Source organism: Taudactylus pleione, unplaced genomic scaffold (genome assembly GCF_031769625.1).
Source record: "Taudactylus pleione unplaced genomic scaffold, aTauple2 ptg000244l, whole genome shotgun sequence".
In the NCBI taxonomy this organism is placed as follows: Eukaryota; Metazoa; Chordata; class Amphibia; order Anura; family Myobatrachidae; genus Taudactylus; species Taudactylus pleione.
The window spans coordinates 8,785,545-8,802,886 of NW_028284646.1; the positions used below are offsets into that span (position 1 = coordinate 8,785,545).

Genomic DNA, 17,342 nt, shown 5'->3' on the forward strand with positions numbered 1-17,342 from the left:
CTTCAGTTCATGTTTTTGTTTTAACTGTTGGATCTCTACTCCTCCCACTTTGTTTGTCACCAAATCTTTCATCTTTCTCTCGTAGTGTTGTTTTAAACGTGTTAGGTCCTGAGAAAGCTACATAAAAAAATATAGTATAATCTTTATGAATAAAAAAGTACCTAGTAGTAACAGTTGTGCTAACAGGTGATTTTAGTTCTACTAAAAAAACTGACATTATAGACTTTGTAAAAATGAAAAAAAAAAATCCGTAATGAGTCCTTAAGTAAAAATGTGAAGAATAATGTACATCACTGTAGCGTTCTATACGATAGACTAAGGCCACAATTTGGGCAATATTATCACTATAACACATAAGCATTCCAAGTAAATTATGAGTGCCTACTGTATAATAAAATGTTGGCATCACTAGACATAGGTTGTTAAAATATAGCAGCATGAATGTACCCATATATACTAATGTCTTTTGTGCATTACATCATTATACTGAAATGATATATGTAACCCGCTCAATATCATATATCTTTTTATTATCCATCACTGGAGTGGTCTGTGATAGATTGCACAATGGCCAATGGAAGTATTGGCATTTGATGCTATCCTATATTTTAAATGAGACACATTTCACTACTTCTACTTGAATTAGGTTAAACCGTTGCGCAGTATTTTTAAAAGAAAAATGGAAAAAAAGTTAGTAAAAGGATATATTGTAATGTGGTTGGAGGTGGATCTCCCGCTGTAAAATGACAAGGATATTTGATATTTTACACATAATTGCCTACTCCCTCTTGAAATGTACGGGAGACTACCAAATCGTGATAGGGTCTCCTGGGAAGTGGTCAGTCTGGGGGCTTGATGATGCAATTTGCATTTCAATTGTATCATAGTAGCCTTAGTCCTTGTTGAATGGTGAACTGAGTATCATGGTGAACAGGGTATCATGGCAAGTAATGCAGAGGAAGCAACTCTGGATTGGAAAGAATGATGTCACCCTGCAGGACATACACCGATTATTATTTCCTCTACTGAAGCCTCGTGGGAAATTCTGCTGTGCTATACAGGGCCACCATAAGAAATGTTGGGTCAAAAGTCATGACAGGTAAAGAGAGAGATTTAGTCATATTCTGGCAGTTTTGTAATAAGAACTCTCCCTGTGCCTCAGAAAGGTCACAAAATGTAATTATAGCAGTAACTTTAGTTTATTTATGACAAACTTTGCCCACAACTTTGCTCGTGTGGATGTCTGTTATTGTTCAGCGGAACGAATTGTACAGTGGCATCTAATATTGTGATGTATATTTTATATTGTAGACATTGATCACAAAATGTCTTTGTAAACAATATTTGCAGATTTTACTTCAGGGATTAACACAAAAAGATGCTTGGGGGTTCTTACTTGTGAGTCATGTAAAGCTGCCCATCTCAAACAAAACTTATCTTGTAGATCCCAAATCTGTTGCTACTTAACCTACAGTAACATTGAAAGATTGCAAGTAACATGAGCAGCGACTCTATGATATGTAGTATTTATCTTGGTGCACCATCTACTGGATTGACATGTATACTGCAATTTCATGAGTCAAGATAAGCTGCCTGGTTAGTGCTTAATATATAGTTAGATACATATATTTCTATATGCATACATATATAACTGTTTGTGCTCGGGGTGTGCAATTTATGTATATTGTATGTATATTTATATACATACAGTCATTCTGGACTTGAGGAGCCTGTACAAATTCTGCTAAAAAAAAATGTTGTCTCCATAGTTCATAAACAGTCCCTAAAAAAAATATTTGTCCCAAAATATTATATTTATAGAAGTAATTTTTGGCTTGAGGAGCCTGCACACTGAACGCGCCGAGAGTCAAGCACCTGGTTTTTCCTTTATTGCGGCTCTCCCTGATGTCATATTGAGATCATACATACCTTAGTTTCTTTCTGGGTGACTAAGCTAATCAATATTGTGCAATCCAAATTCATCCCGTAGTTTTTGCGGGATGCCGGAACGAACAGACAAAATATCCAAAAGAAAAAATGTTTGTCTCCATAGTTCATACACAGTCCCATGGAGTACATTTCCCAAAAAAAAACATTCTATGCACAGACACATCCATTACAACTTTATTATAAGTATACATTATATAGAAAAAAAACAATTAAAGCCAATAATTATGTTAATGTGAAGATGACCCGCTTTGTGGTGGACCCTCTCCTGTACACATTGGATGATGCCATATCGAGTATCGAGGGATGAACCAACAGTAATGAGCATGGTACCTATCAATTCGCCAGTGACTAGTAGATTTACAACTCTTATGCTTGAAAATCATTACAATAGCATAACTGGCTAGTAGTCATTATAATGAGAAGAATGAGCTTGTAATTAAATTCAGTATGGCAGAGATAAGCACACAATAAGATAACATACAGCAGAAATACTGAAGAAAGGTCAATTAAACATTAACACAATCTAAAAGTGAATTCTAATTGTACCTTGAGCTATTATCACAGCCTTGTTCTCTTCATGAATATTACAAATAACAGTGTCGTGTATGAGGAACTCCAGACACCATGGCACAAACACACACATATATATATATATATATATATATATATATATATATACACATACATACATATATATACACATATATATATACACATATATATACACACATATACATATACACAAAGAAATGCCCTTAACCTGCGCTCAGCTTTTGTTAGTATATAATAAATGGCTGCAAACCTTCTAAAACAACCTCCCTGTCAGTAGGGACTAGAACACAATATTTTATACAGTAGTATAGAAGATGCGTCCCAAAGAAAACAAATAGCGAAGTGTTCACTTCAATTACATATATATATAAAAAAAGTCCAATATATAATAAGCTCGTAATCCAATTTGCAGTATTATAAATTCTTATAAGAGATGGATCCTACGGCCGACTTGTCCACTTTATGGATACTAAAAACTTCAGTGTGGCTTTTCTCCCATACAATTGGATTTTCTTCCTTAGTTATGTTTACATTAAAAACTCCTTATCTTCTTAAGGACATAAATATCTAAAAATAAACCCTTGCACCAAGAATACACCTAATATGTATAACGCCCCTATATAGGGGAGATAGCACACACAGGGTAAGAAGATAAGGAGCTCTTCTTCATATTAAGAAAATCCAATTGTATGGGAGAAAAGCCACACTGAAGTTTTTAGTATCCATAAAGTGGACAAGTCGGCCGTAGGATCCATCTCTTCTAAGAATTTATAATACTGCAAATTGGATTACGAGCTTATTATATATTGGACTTTTTTTATATATATATATTTAATTGAAGTGAACAGTTCGCCATTTGTTTTCTTTGGGGTGAATCTTCTATACTACTGTATAAAATATATATATATATATATATATATATATATATATATATATATATTATAGATGCTGTATATGCAGGGTTATCTCAACATTCCTCACCCTGCTCCCCTGCAATACTTCCGTGTGTAGGCACTGGGATCTCCTCTGCTGCACTCGCAGAAATTTTCCAGCTGTTTAGAGGTCTAAAGGGCAGATCTAATCTCCACTAGGCTGTCCTTAGCAGAAGTCACTTCCTACCCATTTATTCTTGGCCTACTCATCTAGAGTGACGGGACTAAATATTGGCAATGGTCCACCATAAGGAGGCTCTTATGAGAATGTGGTATTTAACTGTAATTAGGGCAGACAGAAAAAGATTTAACCTATGCATTTTTTTTTCAGACTAGGCTGAGGGTTCAGACTTTCTCCCTGAATAATGTACCTGTCACAGCCCTTGTTTGTGTGGTATGTGTTTGGTGGCTAGTTATGTGTTCTCCCTCCAACCACTCCTTTTACTAGACCTGCATGTAATTGGGGGTCAGGTACTTGGAATTGCCTCAATATATATTATAGTATAGACCACTAAATCAAAAAGTGCTTGCTTTCCATCTTTAAGTTCCATCTCATACTTTCCTTATCAGGTTAATATGATATGAGTGTGGGTGCTTGTTTTGTATTAATGCCTCTTCAATTAAGTGAAGATGTGGAGCGGTTAGAAGTTAAATTGGTGTCATATTTGTAATCCTGTGGGGTGAATAATGTATGAGTTACATGGTACCAGTGCCTTCATCATTCCCACAATGTTTAGTACTTTCCTTAGGTAACATATCATTGACATAGGAAAGCTTAAACGCTCAAGTGTCAATGGGTTTAATGTATCGGTAAAACATTAATATATATTTATATTTATAAATATAATCCATATATTTTAGTCATTTTTTAAACCTAATTTATCAGTGTAAAGTTTGGCTCTTAAGGGATCTAGTGTTGGGCACCATTATCATGTAGCCTATTTTAGTTTCTCCAGAGGTCAAGTGAATTTGAACACAAGCCCATATGGTCGTACTTGCACTCTAACCACCAGCAGCCATAATTGGGAGTTGCCGTTATCCAAGTAAATAGATCCCTGAAACTGGATTTACTTGGTTCAACATCAAACTCCTTCTGCCTGGTTTCTAAGACATACTGATCTTACCAAGGAAAATATCCTTTACTGAAAAAAGCTCTATTTTGGAATCTGGCAAGATAAAGAGTATACTGCTGCTATTGCTGTCCAAAATGGAGGGTGTACCCCTGGGTATTTTACAGCATATACAACATAAGAGGCATCCTAATTCCGAAAATCTATATCCCTACTTAGACGCTTAGTTATGTGAATATAACTAAGGAAGACATTATGGACACGATTATCCAACTCACAACCAGATGATTATATGGGGCCTGGCTCTTCCAGATTTATTTAAAAGATTTATAAAGTATTGGATAAGCAGCAGTGCTCTCCCCAGAAATTTTTTCCAGCCGGGTGGCATCAAGAAGTAGCCGGGTGAGGGCCTTCGCAATAAAAAAATATTTTAAACCCTGACCTTATGATGATTTAAACTTTAAATAACATTTTATATATTCATTTTCCTCTTCTTGTTAGGAGCCCAGTTGTCTGATTATGAAAAAGCTGAAAAGTTTGTAGGATCTGGTCCTTTCTATACAGCTCCCAGATACTGTCCCCACTTGCAGGCTCCCAAAGTGCCAGGTGGTAGGCGGTTTCTTGCAGAGTGGTGCACCCGCCAAAAACAGCCTGGGGAGAACACTGAGCAGATTTTGTTTCTTCCCTTCTAAAAATGACAATATTTACTGATCTGCTGCATTTCTATTTGGGTTACTGAAAGACAATAGGGGAGATGTATCAAACCTTTGAGAGAGACAAAGTGGAGACGTTTCCCATAGCAACCAATCAGCTTCTAGCATTAATTTATATAGTAGAGTCTATAAAATGACAGTTAGAAGCTGATAGGTTGCTATGGGCAATTTCTCCACTTTATCTCAATCAAAGGTTTGATATATCTCCTACATTGCCTTTATGTGGACAGACAGGGAGCTGCTTAAGGTCTGATCATTATGGTTTAATTGTCACACCACTTGTATAAATGTTTCCAAAATTGGCCCAATTAATATTTTAGTGCCTACTAAACAAACATTGTTTTCCCATGTAATCATAGAAATGCTACTGGTCTGTATGTGTGCATGCCCGTTAAAATATATGCATGTGCCCGGGCACTGAGGGGGCGTGGCCAAACCCAGGAGGCATGGTCACGTTCCCTCCAAAAACTATTAATGTAAACAATATGCGCTGGCACCATGAAGCCGCGCCATGCACTGCAGCAGTTGGCTCAGGCCTCCGCTGGGCCCCTCTGACAGACCTGGGCCCGAGTAAATAGTACCCTTTCCCCATATTTCGGCTCCCCTGTAAGTGTATCCACATCTGTGTGGATGTAAAGGAAAAATAATTAGCACAGACTATATTAATTAATTTCTACTGTTATTGCATAGTTAAATACATAAAGCACTATTCATAAAAATTACAACAACAAAAATTAGACAGTTAATGAGGTTAAAATCAAAGATAAAAAATATTTGTGCAGTGATAGGAATTGGGAAACAACTATCTAGTTTAATAGACTTACATGCCTCTTGTTGTTCCCTCGGAGGAAGGAGATTGGCACTCCATGTTTTAACTCCGAATCACTGTGCTCTTCATAACTTTCAAACTCACTAGAACTCCAGCCATAATCCAGAGAGCTGTTTCCACCATCTTCACCGTTTTCCACATCGTCATATATCATTTCCTCAGGATCTACAACAAAACATTGCGTCAGTGTGTATCTGGGACGGAATGATGCAGCCATCACACGTTTAAACATGAAGATAGATTACATAAGTAGAACAGCAGATAATGAACATAGGGTGTATACAGTAACAACTTCTTTAGCCTGCAGTATGTTGTAAAGCGCTAATAAACCATGCTGATGGCAAAGACATAAAGCTAAAAGTGATTATCCTAATGGGAAGAAGTGGTAGTGAAGCACTGAGTACACATCAATATTTACAAAAGAATAAAATATGCTCTGTCAGATTAACACATATTTTGGCTACATTTAATCATTTTGAAAACATATATCTAAGGACCTGACTCATGACAATGTTGGGAGCAGAAGCATATAAAATCCTGCAGACTGTGCCTTTCCTTCCCCTGACAAGCAAGGTTACTTCAAGTACAGCATAGACCAGCTGCCCGCATCAGTGCTACAGTGTATATGGGGAAAACTTGTTTGTTATCACTAAGAAGATGAGAACTGCTATGTGTGCAGAATTTGATAAGGTAAAGCAGATAAAAGATTGTGTTTGCATAATTGTGACATTTTATAAGTTTATTTTTAGAAATTAGCTACTAAATCAAAAAAACTATGTTTACAATCCTTGCAAAGAAAAAGGTTATCCCCAAAAAATCAAATAGTAACTTATTGTTATAAGTCTTCAGTAGTTGCAAAGGTGTACATAGGGCCTGATTCAGAAGTAGACACAGAAGTGGCCGCATCTATAGGCGTCCGCCTGTCTGTGACTTTATGTAAGAGCAGCTACAAAGTCCTTCCCTTGTGTACATCCGAGCAGCCAAACGTACCAGGAGTGAGACTTACACTTTCAGCTCAGTAATACCGTTTTAGATATCACCATTGAAGTTGCTCTGCCTGACTATGGCCTTCTAAGTGTGTGACTGTGCATCTGTGTACGCAGCCACTTTCACTGGCAAGTCAGCGACATTCCCATAACATGCCCATTTTTATCAGCATTAATAGTCACCTCCCAATCACCACCCAGGAACGTCCTGACTGTTCCACAATATTCCTGATACCGTGTGTCTTTATCACAACAGAGCCTTTGTGCATGGAATCTGTGTAACACCTGCGCCATACCGGTTTTTAGGGATTTTTGAGCATGCGCAGTTGCACGAAATCTCTCAACTAAGTGGATATTGGCACTGTGTCCACCTCTGAATCAGGCTAATATGCTCATTAAAGACTATACATAATTAACTTATAGCATGATAGTCTAACTTAGGGGTCGATTCAGACCCGGACGCTAAGCTGCGCTCTCTCGCTGCCAAAAGAGGCTGGGTATTCTAATTCCACAATCGCACTCTCTGGTGTAAGGAGACCTCTATGTCTTAGAGAGTGACGGCAGAGTGTGCGCACACCGGTATAAAGACGCCCACTTTTCATTCTTAGCACACGTCATCTCCAGGAAGTGTATGATTAATCAGAACCATCGAGAGCCATCGGAGCTGCACGCAGCGCTTGAGGTAGACCCGACCCCGCCGCAAGCACTGCGATCACTGCAGGCTGAAATACAACCAAGTGACTTGTACAATGACGCTTCCATGCTAATTATGCACACCCATAACACTCTGTTTTGACGCCCAGACACGTCTACGTTCGCAGCCCCACTCCCCCGTTCACAAGCACCTTCCCGTTACCACCAACAAACGGCGCTGTCACTCAAAGTAGCGCTCAGTCTTTGTGCTAAGAGCGCACAATTCCCGATCGCAATGACTGGTTTGCGCACTGCGATCCATACGCATGCGCAGATGGGCGACAATCGCCCATAGCGTGCATCTGTGGCTTAGCGTCCGGGTCTGAATCGGGCCCTTAGTTCTCAGCCACTGCCAACGTGTTCTCATTCACCAATTGTCCCTGAGCCAGCTAACCCATACATTATTGTGATGTTTCTTGAGTTCCTGCGCAGATGTCAAATGGTCTAACTGTGCACTAATAAACCTCCCTTCCTTCCAACATAGGAAATAACATATACCTGTAGCTGAATCTGAATTTTCTCTTGGAACATCATCATAAATAACTTCTTCAGGGTCTGAAAAAAAATAGATTAAGGCAAAAATAGGAAAATCCTATGGAACAGATTTAGATATTTTTCTTAAAGAGTATTAAATGAAACCATGAATGAATAAAGATACTCTAAGGGATGGCACGCCTTGACGCGGCCCGGATGGCTTAAACATATCTTTGCAAATATATGCAACAATCCGATCTCTAGATTTCTATTATCATGTAGTATTCAAATCTTATTGCTGGTCTTTTGCAGTGTACTGGGGGAACATTTTATCTTTTTGTAGTCTAAATTTCTTCATGCACGTGTGAAAGACCATTAAGTTGATCTGAGCAGACACTAAAAAAGAATGAGAGACAGATCAGGTGGAATAAGAATGATAGGGGTGATGGACAAGAAAGTAATAATAACAATTGCAAAAGCAGCCTCAATCCTGCCAAACTGCTGTGGTGCCTGATGATATTTGATCAAAGCATCATTTTCTCCCCCATTACACGCCTTCTACTGGTACAAAGACACAACTGCACCCCAGTCAGGCCCAGTGGTGTTGGTGGTAAATGGGATGTCTTCTACTGAATATATATTACATGGGGGTGAAGGTGAGAAATTAACAACATAAACAAATAAAACCAAGATATTTACTCTCCATCCATTCAGTATTTGCAGGATCTGAAACCCATTTGGCCAACACATCCTCTTCTTTCATTACCAGAAAATCATCACTATACAAAACAAGTAACAATGCATCAGTGTCACATAACTGTATAGTGTTCACAAATTAATATTTTCTAATTCTGTGTTTGTTACAAATACATTTTGTTCAAATCATGTATTTTCACACTCCAAGAAAAGGTGCACAAATGCCTCATCTCTTTTACTGAAAGTGAAGCTACATATACTTTACATTTCTACTCAGTGGAAGGCTAATTTAATAAAGCAAAATTAACCATTCTCAGATTCACTACAAGCCAGAAAAAGAGTACAGTATTTGTGATCATACCTAGAAACATAAAAAACATATGGTCAATAATATTGCTTATCCAACAACCTTTACAAGCCACCTAGACTTTTTTTTTTTAAATTTGATCAAACTGTTATCTGTACATACTGACTGAAGCATATCACTACCCATTACTGCAGTACTCTCCTCAGTCCTGCTGGCCCAGTCATTTTTCAGACAGAATACACATATACTTAACGTGTAGCCAATGAGAAGAGACCGCGGCAGGTCGGTTAAGATATTGTGGTACCCAACAGTTATACATGTTTTAACATTTTTAAAACAGTACAAACATGTCCAATATATGTTTTATTCCAAAGTGTATGCATGGAAATGGAACTAACTTAGCCATGGTATTACAACAATGACATACATTAAAAGTGGAACTAAATTGAAAAGAAATCACTTAATTTAAAGCTCTATGCAAGTGACATCTATGTATATAAGAAAGTTGTATTGTATACAGACATGTATAATTTTTATCCTACTAGCTTCAGTTGATTGGTAGCTATTAAAACGTGGGTTGTATTGTGCTGTGCATTGTAAAGGCAAGGAAAATGGCAAAATTATGGAAATGTTCTTATCTTTCTTTGTTTGCATTTGTGGCATACAAATATGTATAACAAAAATGACTCTCTCATTACACCAACAGTACAATATATTGATCAGGGATTGGTTCGGCATGCCGATGCTCGGGATCCCGACGGTCAGAATCCCGACACAGGCATCCCATCAGGATTAGAATATAGACACTTTTCGGTCAGTATTCTAATCCTCCCCTCTCTCCTTATCCTAACCCTCCCTCCCCGGTGTCCGACCCTAACTTTCCGCCTAGTGCCTAACCTTCCCCCTACCCACACACTAAACCTAACCCCTTTCCCCTAGTGCCTTACCCTAACCCTCCCCCTCTTGCTTATCCTGTAACGCTAACCCTCCGCCTAACCCTGTTACTTACCTTCGGGATTCTGGCGGTCAGGATGCCTGCGCCGGGATTCTGACAAGTGTTAGGATTCTAGCGCCGGCATTCTGAGCGCCAGAATCCCCGCAGTCGGGATATTGACCACATCCCATTGATCATAGTCAGTGCTTTTACATAAACATGGTCTGTGAGGAACAACTTTATTTCTGTTTAATTATAGTTCTTCTGACATCCAAAGAAAGACAAGACAATACAGTTTATTATCTTATACAGAATCTAAAAATGTATTTTGGGGTTTAGTTCCATTTAAAAAAAAAAACTTAAGTTACTTAATTTATTTCCATCATTAAAAGGATATGAAAGGGTTGTTAGCCAGAATGTTGACATCTGATGTTATAGTTAGATTATGGTCAATGTTAGGCTGCAAATAGGTTTAGGTAGGTGTTTGGATGCAATTAGGGTTAGGCTTCAATTAGGTTTAGGGTTAGATTAGGGTTAAGCTTCAATTAGGTTTAGGGTTAGATTACGGTTAGGCTTCAATAAGGTTTAGGTTTAGATTAGGGTTAGGCTTCAAATGGTATTGGGGTTAGATTAGGGTTAGGCTGCGATTAGGGTTAGGCTTACATTCAAAGTGAATAAAAAAATTGCATTGTCGATTTGCCAAGTATCGGCATTCACAATGTCAATCAACATCCTGGAATTGTTTATATCAGTATCGACATTATGTTTGGCGACATTTGACATGTCGACTTAATATACTACACGAGAATGGGTCTACTTTACCAACACTGGACAAAGATAACTGTGCTCTATACTCCCACAGTTTAATGTTTCTCACACAACTAGCAGTTGTCTATGTCCCTCCCCTTCCAATTTTTATATAGTGACATGTACCTAATAAACGATTTTAAGTTTTGACAGGCGCTACCATTTAATAAACATATTATCATACAACTTACATACCTTGTATGATGGTTGTCAGTTACATATTGTAAGTGAGGATTTGGCACTACCTCCTGAACTCCTGGAAAACAAAGAGCACACAAGTTAATTTCTTGGTGGCCAAGCAGCAATGCAGTACTAATGCTGGTCCACATCATTGTTCATCTCATCATAGCTGTATTCATTTACGCCATAAGGCAGTCTTTGTTGATGCTACTATAAGAAGGTGGTTTAGAACTTAATGGCTCATGTACAAATACATAGGTCACGTTGCACTATGGGGTGACTCCCCACAATCCTCTCTGCGGAAACTAAGAGAGTGATAACTGTTCAATTATAATTATTCACACTAATATTAATCTTATACACATCCCAATTTCATCTTCAATATATTTTGGCAATAAAATACTCAACTTGTAAACAGTGGTAAAGTTACCCTACATGCAAATAAAGATGTTATTCATTTAAAGATTGAATTATGGCTGACAAAGATTAGTTCACATAGGGTGAATCGTCCAGGAGAGGTGCAGAAATTACCAGTGATAGAACGCACAAAGCCAGCGAATGAACATGCAAGACCAGCGAATGAACAATGTAACTCTCTTTAATAAAACAAAGGCAACAGGTCAACTTACTTCGATGGTATGTGAAATCGAAGTACAAGATACCTCAAGTAGATTAATAATAACTGAAGAAAAGGTTAATCCTGTGTTTTAATACTATTAGGCATCTTTTTTGCCTTAAGTATTTCTGGAACACTGCATACTCCATATCCTCTTGAACCAGTTATACTTGGAGCAATTATTTTTTCCTTCACCATATTACTGTTGTACCATATTCAGTCCTCTTTCTCAGGCCATTTCCAAGAAGTTAGACGCAACATGCTTACTTCAACTTGGTTATGGAATTTATCTATCTTTTCCTGGATAAAACTCTCCCCCATATTCTACAGTAACATAATCGATAATATATCAACTTTTGTCCACGTGTTGGTCTCCATCTATATTATCTTCTCAGGGGGAAATTCAATTGTTTTTGTGCGCTCAATTGCCCGTCTAAACTGATGGGGCAATATTCAATTGTTTCAGTTATTCACGCATGTCGCTCCTAAATAGACTGGATTTAGCCTTGTAAAGCGGTTAAACCCATCTAAAACGAGTTTGGGTGTATACCTCAGGAGGCTACGAGTAGAAATCATGCATTCACGCCCATCAGCAGAAACAACTAAATAGCTACAACGGGCACACAAAAAAACAACTGAATCTCCCCTATGTTATTTAGTTATGTTTTCTCAATTTTGTACAAATTAATCTAAATTTACCTTCATTTTATGGAATAAACAACAATAATCTGTAAAAACCCAATAATTGAACAATTTGTTCATTTACTGAAGAAAAAAAAAAATAATCATGGTAACACCCCCCTCTTACCTTATCCAAGGCTATCCATGTAGTGTTTCACCACAGGGTATTCAATTCTAACCCTTTTGAAGCTTTTTTCCATATTCATTGAGGTATAAACATTGCACATTGCTATTTTATAAAGTTTTTAGTACATATTAGGCAATACATTACCTTAGTATTTTGAGAACAAAACAGATCAGGCTTGTTCAAACCAGAAATAGAAAACTAATTTGCAACCTAGTCATAGGACTTCAGGATCCAATTAAAATTCATCTAACACAAGGCTTCAAAGCATAAAATTAGACTTGTCATGATTAGTTTAGAAAATGAATGCTTATTTTAATACTTTAAATTTAAATATGTTCATTCACTGGCTGATTCACCCTACATTATTTGGTTCCTGGCTAAAGAACACGTTTTGTAATAATAACTGACCATGCTTATAGCAAAACTCGGTATGCTAAAAATAGATTGGCATAAATACCTTTATATTGTAAATCATTTACACCATACAGTACTAAATTATTTACACCATACTGTACATTTACAAATGAAAAACAATAAAGCTGACCAAGGGTATAGCCAAAGCTTAATCTTTCATATAGAACTTTGTAGAAGGGTTACTGCCACATCGAGTACACTGGGTATAGCTGGCAACTGTTAGCCTGGGGTGCAAGCAGAAGTAGCCAGTGGCAAGGCAGAATGTTTACAATAATAAGCTATTATGGTAGGTAGCTAACCATGATGGCACAGTAAATGATCCCTCCCGTAGGACACTCAGTTACGGATATTCTTTCTTGACTGTCCACATACAGTGATAGTGAACAAGCACATGGGTGCTATATACAAGGAACTGTAAAGTCAAAATGTGTGTATCACTGAAGGAGTCTGCATCAGTATCACAGTGCCAGCCCAAGTGGGGGAAATCATCAGTGGCTTGGAGGGACCCTGCCCCCTTCAACTCAAACATTCCTTTTAATTCAGATGCTTCTTGAAATAACTCAATATGCAGTAGGATCTTAATGGCTATAATATCCTAACTAACATACTTTATGTATATGTCCCACAGTGAGTAATACAGCACAGAGCAATCAATGCAAAATTAAAGTTATGATATACTAATTTGAAAACATTATGTGCACAAACTGAAAATTAAAATTACCTTGTTCATCAACAGAAATGTGGCGAATTATAACTGGAGTGGAGTATGCTGGTACTAGCAAGGGTAAATTAGAGGGAACCGCATACCCGCATGGTACAGGAACATCATAACCACTTGGCACCCAGGGACTTGTATTGTCACCCACAGACTGAGGCTCCTGAGATGCAGAGGAATCCCCATCTTGAAATTGTCCAATGTCAATCACAGAATAGGGGTTAACTTTTTTTGGCGCTGTACTCAGATCATTCGGAGTGGTCAGATCTTGAGATGATTCTTCATAGGCATCTTCTACTAACTGATCAAATACTACAGTAACAAAAAAATCACATTTAAAAGGGGAGAATTATAGAAAACTAAAACTATATACACAATACAGTAAACATGAATGTCCATACTCTCTCCAATCACAAATTGTAGCTGTGAAGCTGTTTTTATATGACCCTTACTCATCTGATCATTTTCTATTTTTATTGAGTTGCAGAAGTTCAATGTAAAACTATAAAGACTAATCTAATTTTATAGTGTTCAGTCTAGGTCCAGCGCCGGACCTAGAGAAAGGACACATCTGCGTGCGCCTGGAAAGGGGCATGGCCAAGGAAAAAAGGGTGTGTATTTAATACCCACCCCCTTTTTGTCACTCTTGGGGGCATGCCCAGCACTTACGGACATGCCGGACTGCCCCCAAGTGCTGTCATCAGTCTGAATGGATGCTGAGCGCATGCACTCGGCATCCATTCACCGGCGGTGACCACTGCACTGCAGTTTTCCACACCCGCGGGATATGTGACCCGCAGGTGGGGACGGCGCCTGCAGACTGTTTTGTTGGGGGGCCACACCGGAGGGCAGGGTGCTTTTTGCCCTTCAGAAATAGGGCAGGGCGCAGCGCCCCGCTAAAACAGCCTAGCGGGAACGCTATTATACGTATACTACATATCCATAATCAATCTCTACCCATGCCTTTACCAGGGACAACCGTGTTCTACAATGTGGTATAAAAAGCAGAAAGTGTTCTGCTATGCACACACAGTTCATATTGTTTTGAGAAGCTGTTCAACATAGCTCACAACAAGGAGACACTCCCATTACACTGCAATTGCTGGTCTGCAGAATGAATGTGATTGTACACACAGACACTCAACTGCTGGCATAAGAGGCCATACTGGGACGGGGAAACTGCACCTGTCATAGGGCTGGTGCAAGTTTCACTGGTGCGACTGATGGTGCATCTAAACACGCAGCAATCAGTTTTCAGCCAGTAGTGGGCGTCTCAGTCATTGCACATTCAGATGTGGATGTACTCCAGGGAAGGACTATGTAGCTGCATTTGTATAAAGTCATAGATGGGAAACAGTCACTAGATGCAGCTTCTTCTGCATCCTCCCATGTATCAGGCCCTTGAAGTCTACTTGTTTATTTTATACAATTTTTGACTTTTTGTGGTTTTCATTATTGCTGTTAATACAGACATGTACTGCATAATAATAATAAAAAGGGCCTGTTCATGAGATACTATCTCATTTGTCTGATAGGAAAAATAAAACAAAACAAAACAAAAAAAAAGAACAATATGGATGGAAATCAGATTATTATTGATCTAGAGAATTTACTAAGATTATTACGTGCCTGCTACTCAGAAAATTAATTACACTTTGCACTAGATAAGAGAATAGAACTCACCCGGAGGATCCGGTAATCCTAGGTCAATGAGATCACCACCAGCCACGTGAAGTGGTTGTCTGTCAGCTTCTGGAACATCATCACCACTATCAAAATCAAATTTTTCACCTTCATCCTCCTCCTCCTCCTCATCATCAGCAAGCGCATGAAACGTTAACTCATTTTCAAAAACTGTGATGTAATAACAAAATATTGAGACTCACTAGTCATTGAATACAGTTATCATTCATGTAAATGTTAAAGTAGGATTTAAACTTTCAAAGCATTGAGAATTCTGCAGAAATTAGTACGCACTCTTGACCACCACCTTACAGTGCAAACCAAAAACACATTTTGCATTAGTAAAATACAGACCACGTGAACTTGCAAATCTACCACAGTTTAACTAAAAAACAACGCATTGCATGAATCTTGCACTAGTGGTCCCTGCTGAAGAGACAGATCAGGAGTGATCGCATGCAAGAGCAGTGTAAGAAGGGTGTATAGGAGATAGATAACACTCCCCTTGGAGATGGACTTATTTTGAGTTACACGCATCTCGACATAAGTTTGCTACGGGACATAAATTAAGAAACCGGGTGTTAACCTTTGAAGTTGATGATGATGACTGCAGTATATTTGCTTGGGACGCATTTATGAATAAGATTTAATGTTGCACATATCTTAAGATGTACGCAGCAAGGAAATTCCAGTTTACAGACTCCTCATTATTCATACACAAACACGGCATCTTTACATGCAACTCTAAGTCTAACCTTATGTTTTAATGCAATCTGTGTAATAAACATTGGGCCTGAATCAGAGTTGCACACAATTCCAAATGTGGAAAGATCCCAAGAGTATTAGCTCGCGGCTCGTGTATCGCGTTCTGCATATGCAATAGTGCAATTACCAGCAATACAGTGCTGCCCGCATCTCAGTCTCTTCTCACATGTGGCTACATAGGCAATACTTGGTGGCAATGGGGAAGAAGCATCCTATGGGCATGGAAAAAGAATTACAGGGTTTTCAGATGTGATCTTATGCAGTCAGACTGCCTACTCTAAGGAAGGGACATGCAAGTGCAGATAATAGTGATGACAATTTATAGGTATCTTGATTTTTGACTAAAAAGTGAGAATAATACAAAAAGCCATAAGCTAGTTTTCAATGAAACATTTATTCCCTGATATACCTGTTTTGGTCTTAACAATTCATTTTCGCAGCATATATATATTAGAAGAAGGGTGATTCGATATATCAACAGTGATTAGTATTCGATGGGCCAGCCTTTAGGCTTGAGGCTTGAGCACAGGTGCATAGTGCTTAGGCATTGACGAAACCAGGTTCTGTAGAAGAGCCAAAGAGATCATTTGAATCCAGGATGCAATAAGAGCTTCAGTTAGCACCCATTTTGTTGTGGGATTCTTCTTTGAGATTTTGCACCCAACCATGTGCAACAAATTTTCAAATGAGTCAAGATCAGGGGACAGCCGAGGCCAAATCAGCAATCTGATGCGACGCAAACCAATTGTTCATAACTTTTGCTCTATGGCATGGTGCATTGTTATCTTGAGAGAGAAAATCTTCATCTGGAAATATTCCTTTTGCAGAGGGAAGCATTCTTGTCTAGAGCATTGAGCTATGTTTTGCTGCGCCACATTCATTATTTTTTCCACGATTTAAAGACGCCCAACAACAGCAGCTGCCATGCATCCCCAGACCATGACTTTTTTTGGATGCTTCACAGTCACTCAGGACTAATTCTTTGTGCAGAAATCATCATACATATTGACTTGCTTGATTGCCGTAAAGAAATAAGAGACTTGCATCACTAAAATTTACTTTCTGCCACTGTTCAATGGTCCAGGATCGATGTTCCTTTGCCCAGGCCAGTTGGCGCCTCCATTGAAGTCTTCAACGCACTCACCGTTCATGTTGACAAGTCAAAATCTCCAATTTACTTTTGCTGACCATTGGAGAGCAAATCTTGGAAGATCATTG

At 38.4% G+C, this 17,342-nt stretch overlaps 1 protein-coding gene across 2 annotated transcripts in view; it reads right to left on the reverse strand.

Moving 5' to 3' along the window:
• The window catches only part of ARHGEF10 (Rho guanine nucleotide exchange factor 10), a 154,862-nt gene that overhangs the window by 95,193 nt on the left and 42,327 nt on the right, over positions 1-17,342 (reverse strand). For both annotated transcript variants that reach the window (XM_088479699.1, XM_088479698.1), the window contains exons 3-9: positions 15,360-15,530; positions 13,683-13,988; positions 11,139-11,199; positions 8,899-8,978; positions 8,224-8,280; positions 6,042-6,211; positions 1-117 (exon numbers count right to left, since the gene is read on the reverse strand). In XM_088479699.1, coding sequence (XP_088335825.1) covers positions 1-117; positions 6,042-6,211; positions 8,224-8,280; positions 8,899-8,978; positions 11,139-11,199; positions 13,683-13,988; positions 15,360-15,530 — 962 coding nt within the window. The remainder of the gene's footprint in view (positions 118-6,041; positions 6,212-8,223; positions 8,281-8,898; positions 8,979-11,138; positions 11,200-13,682; positions 13,989-15,359; positions 15,531-17,342) is intronic.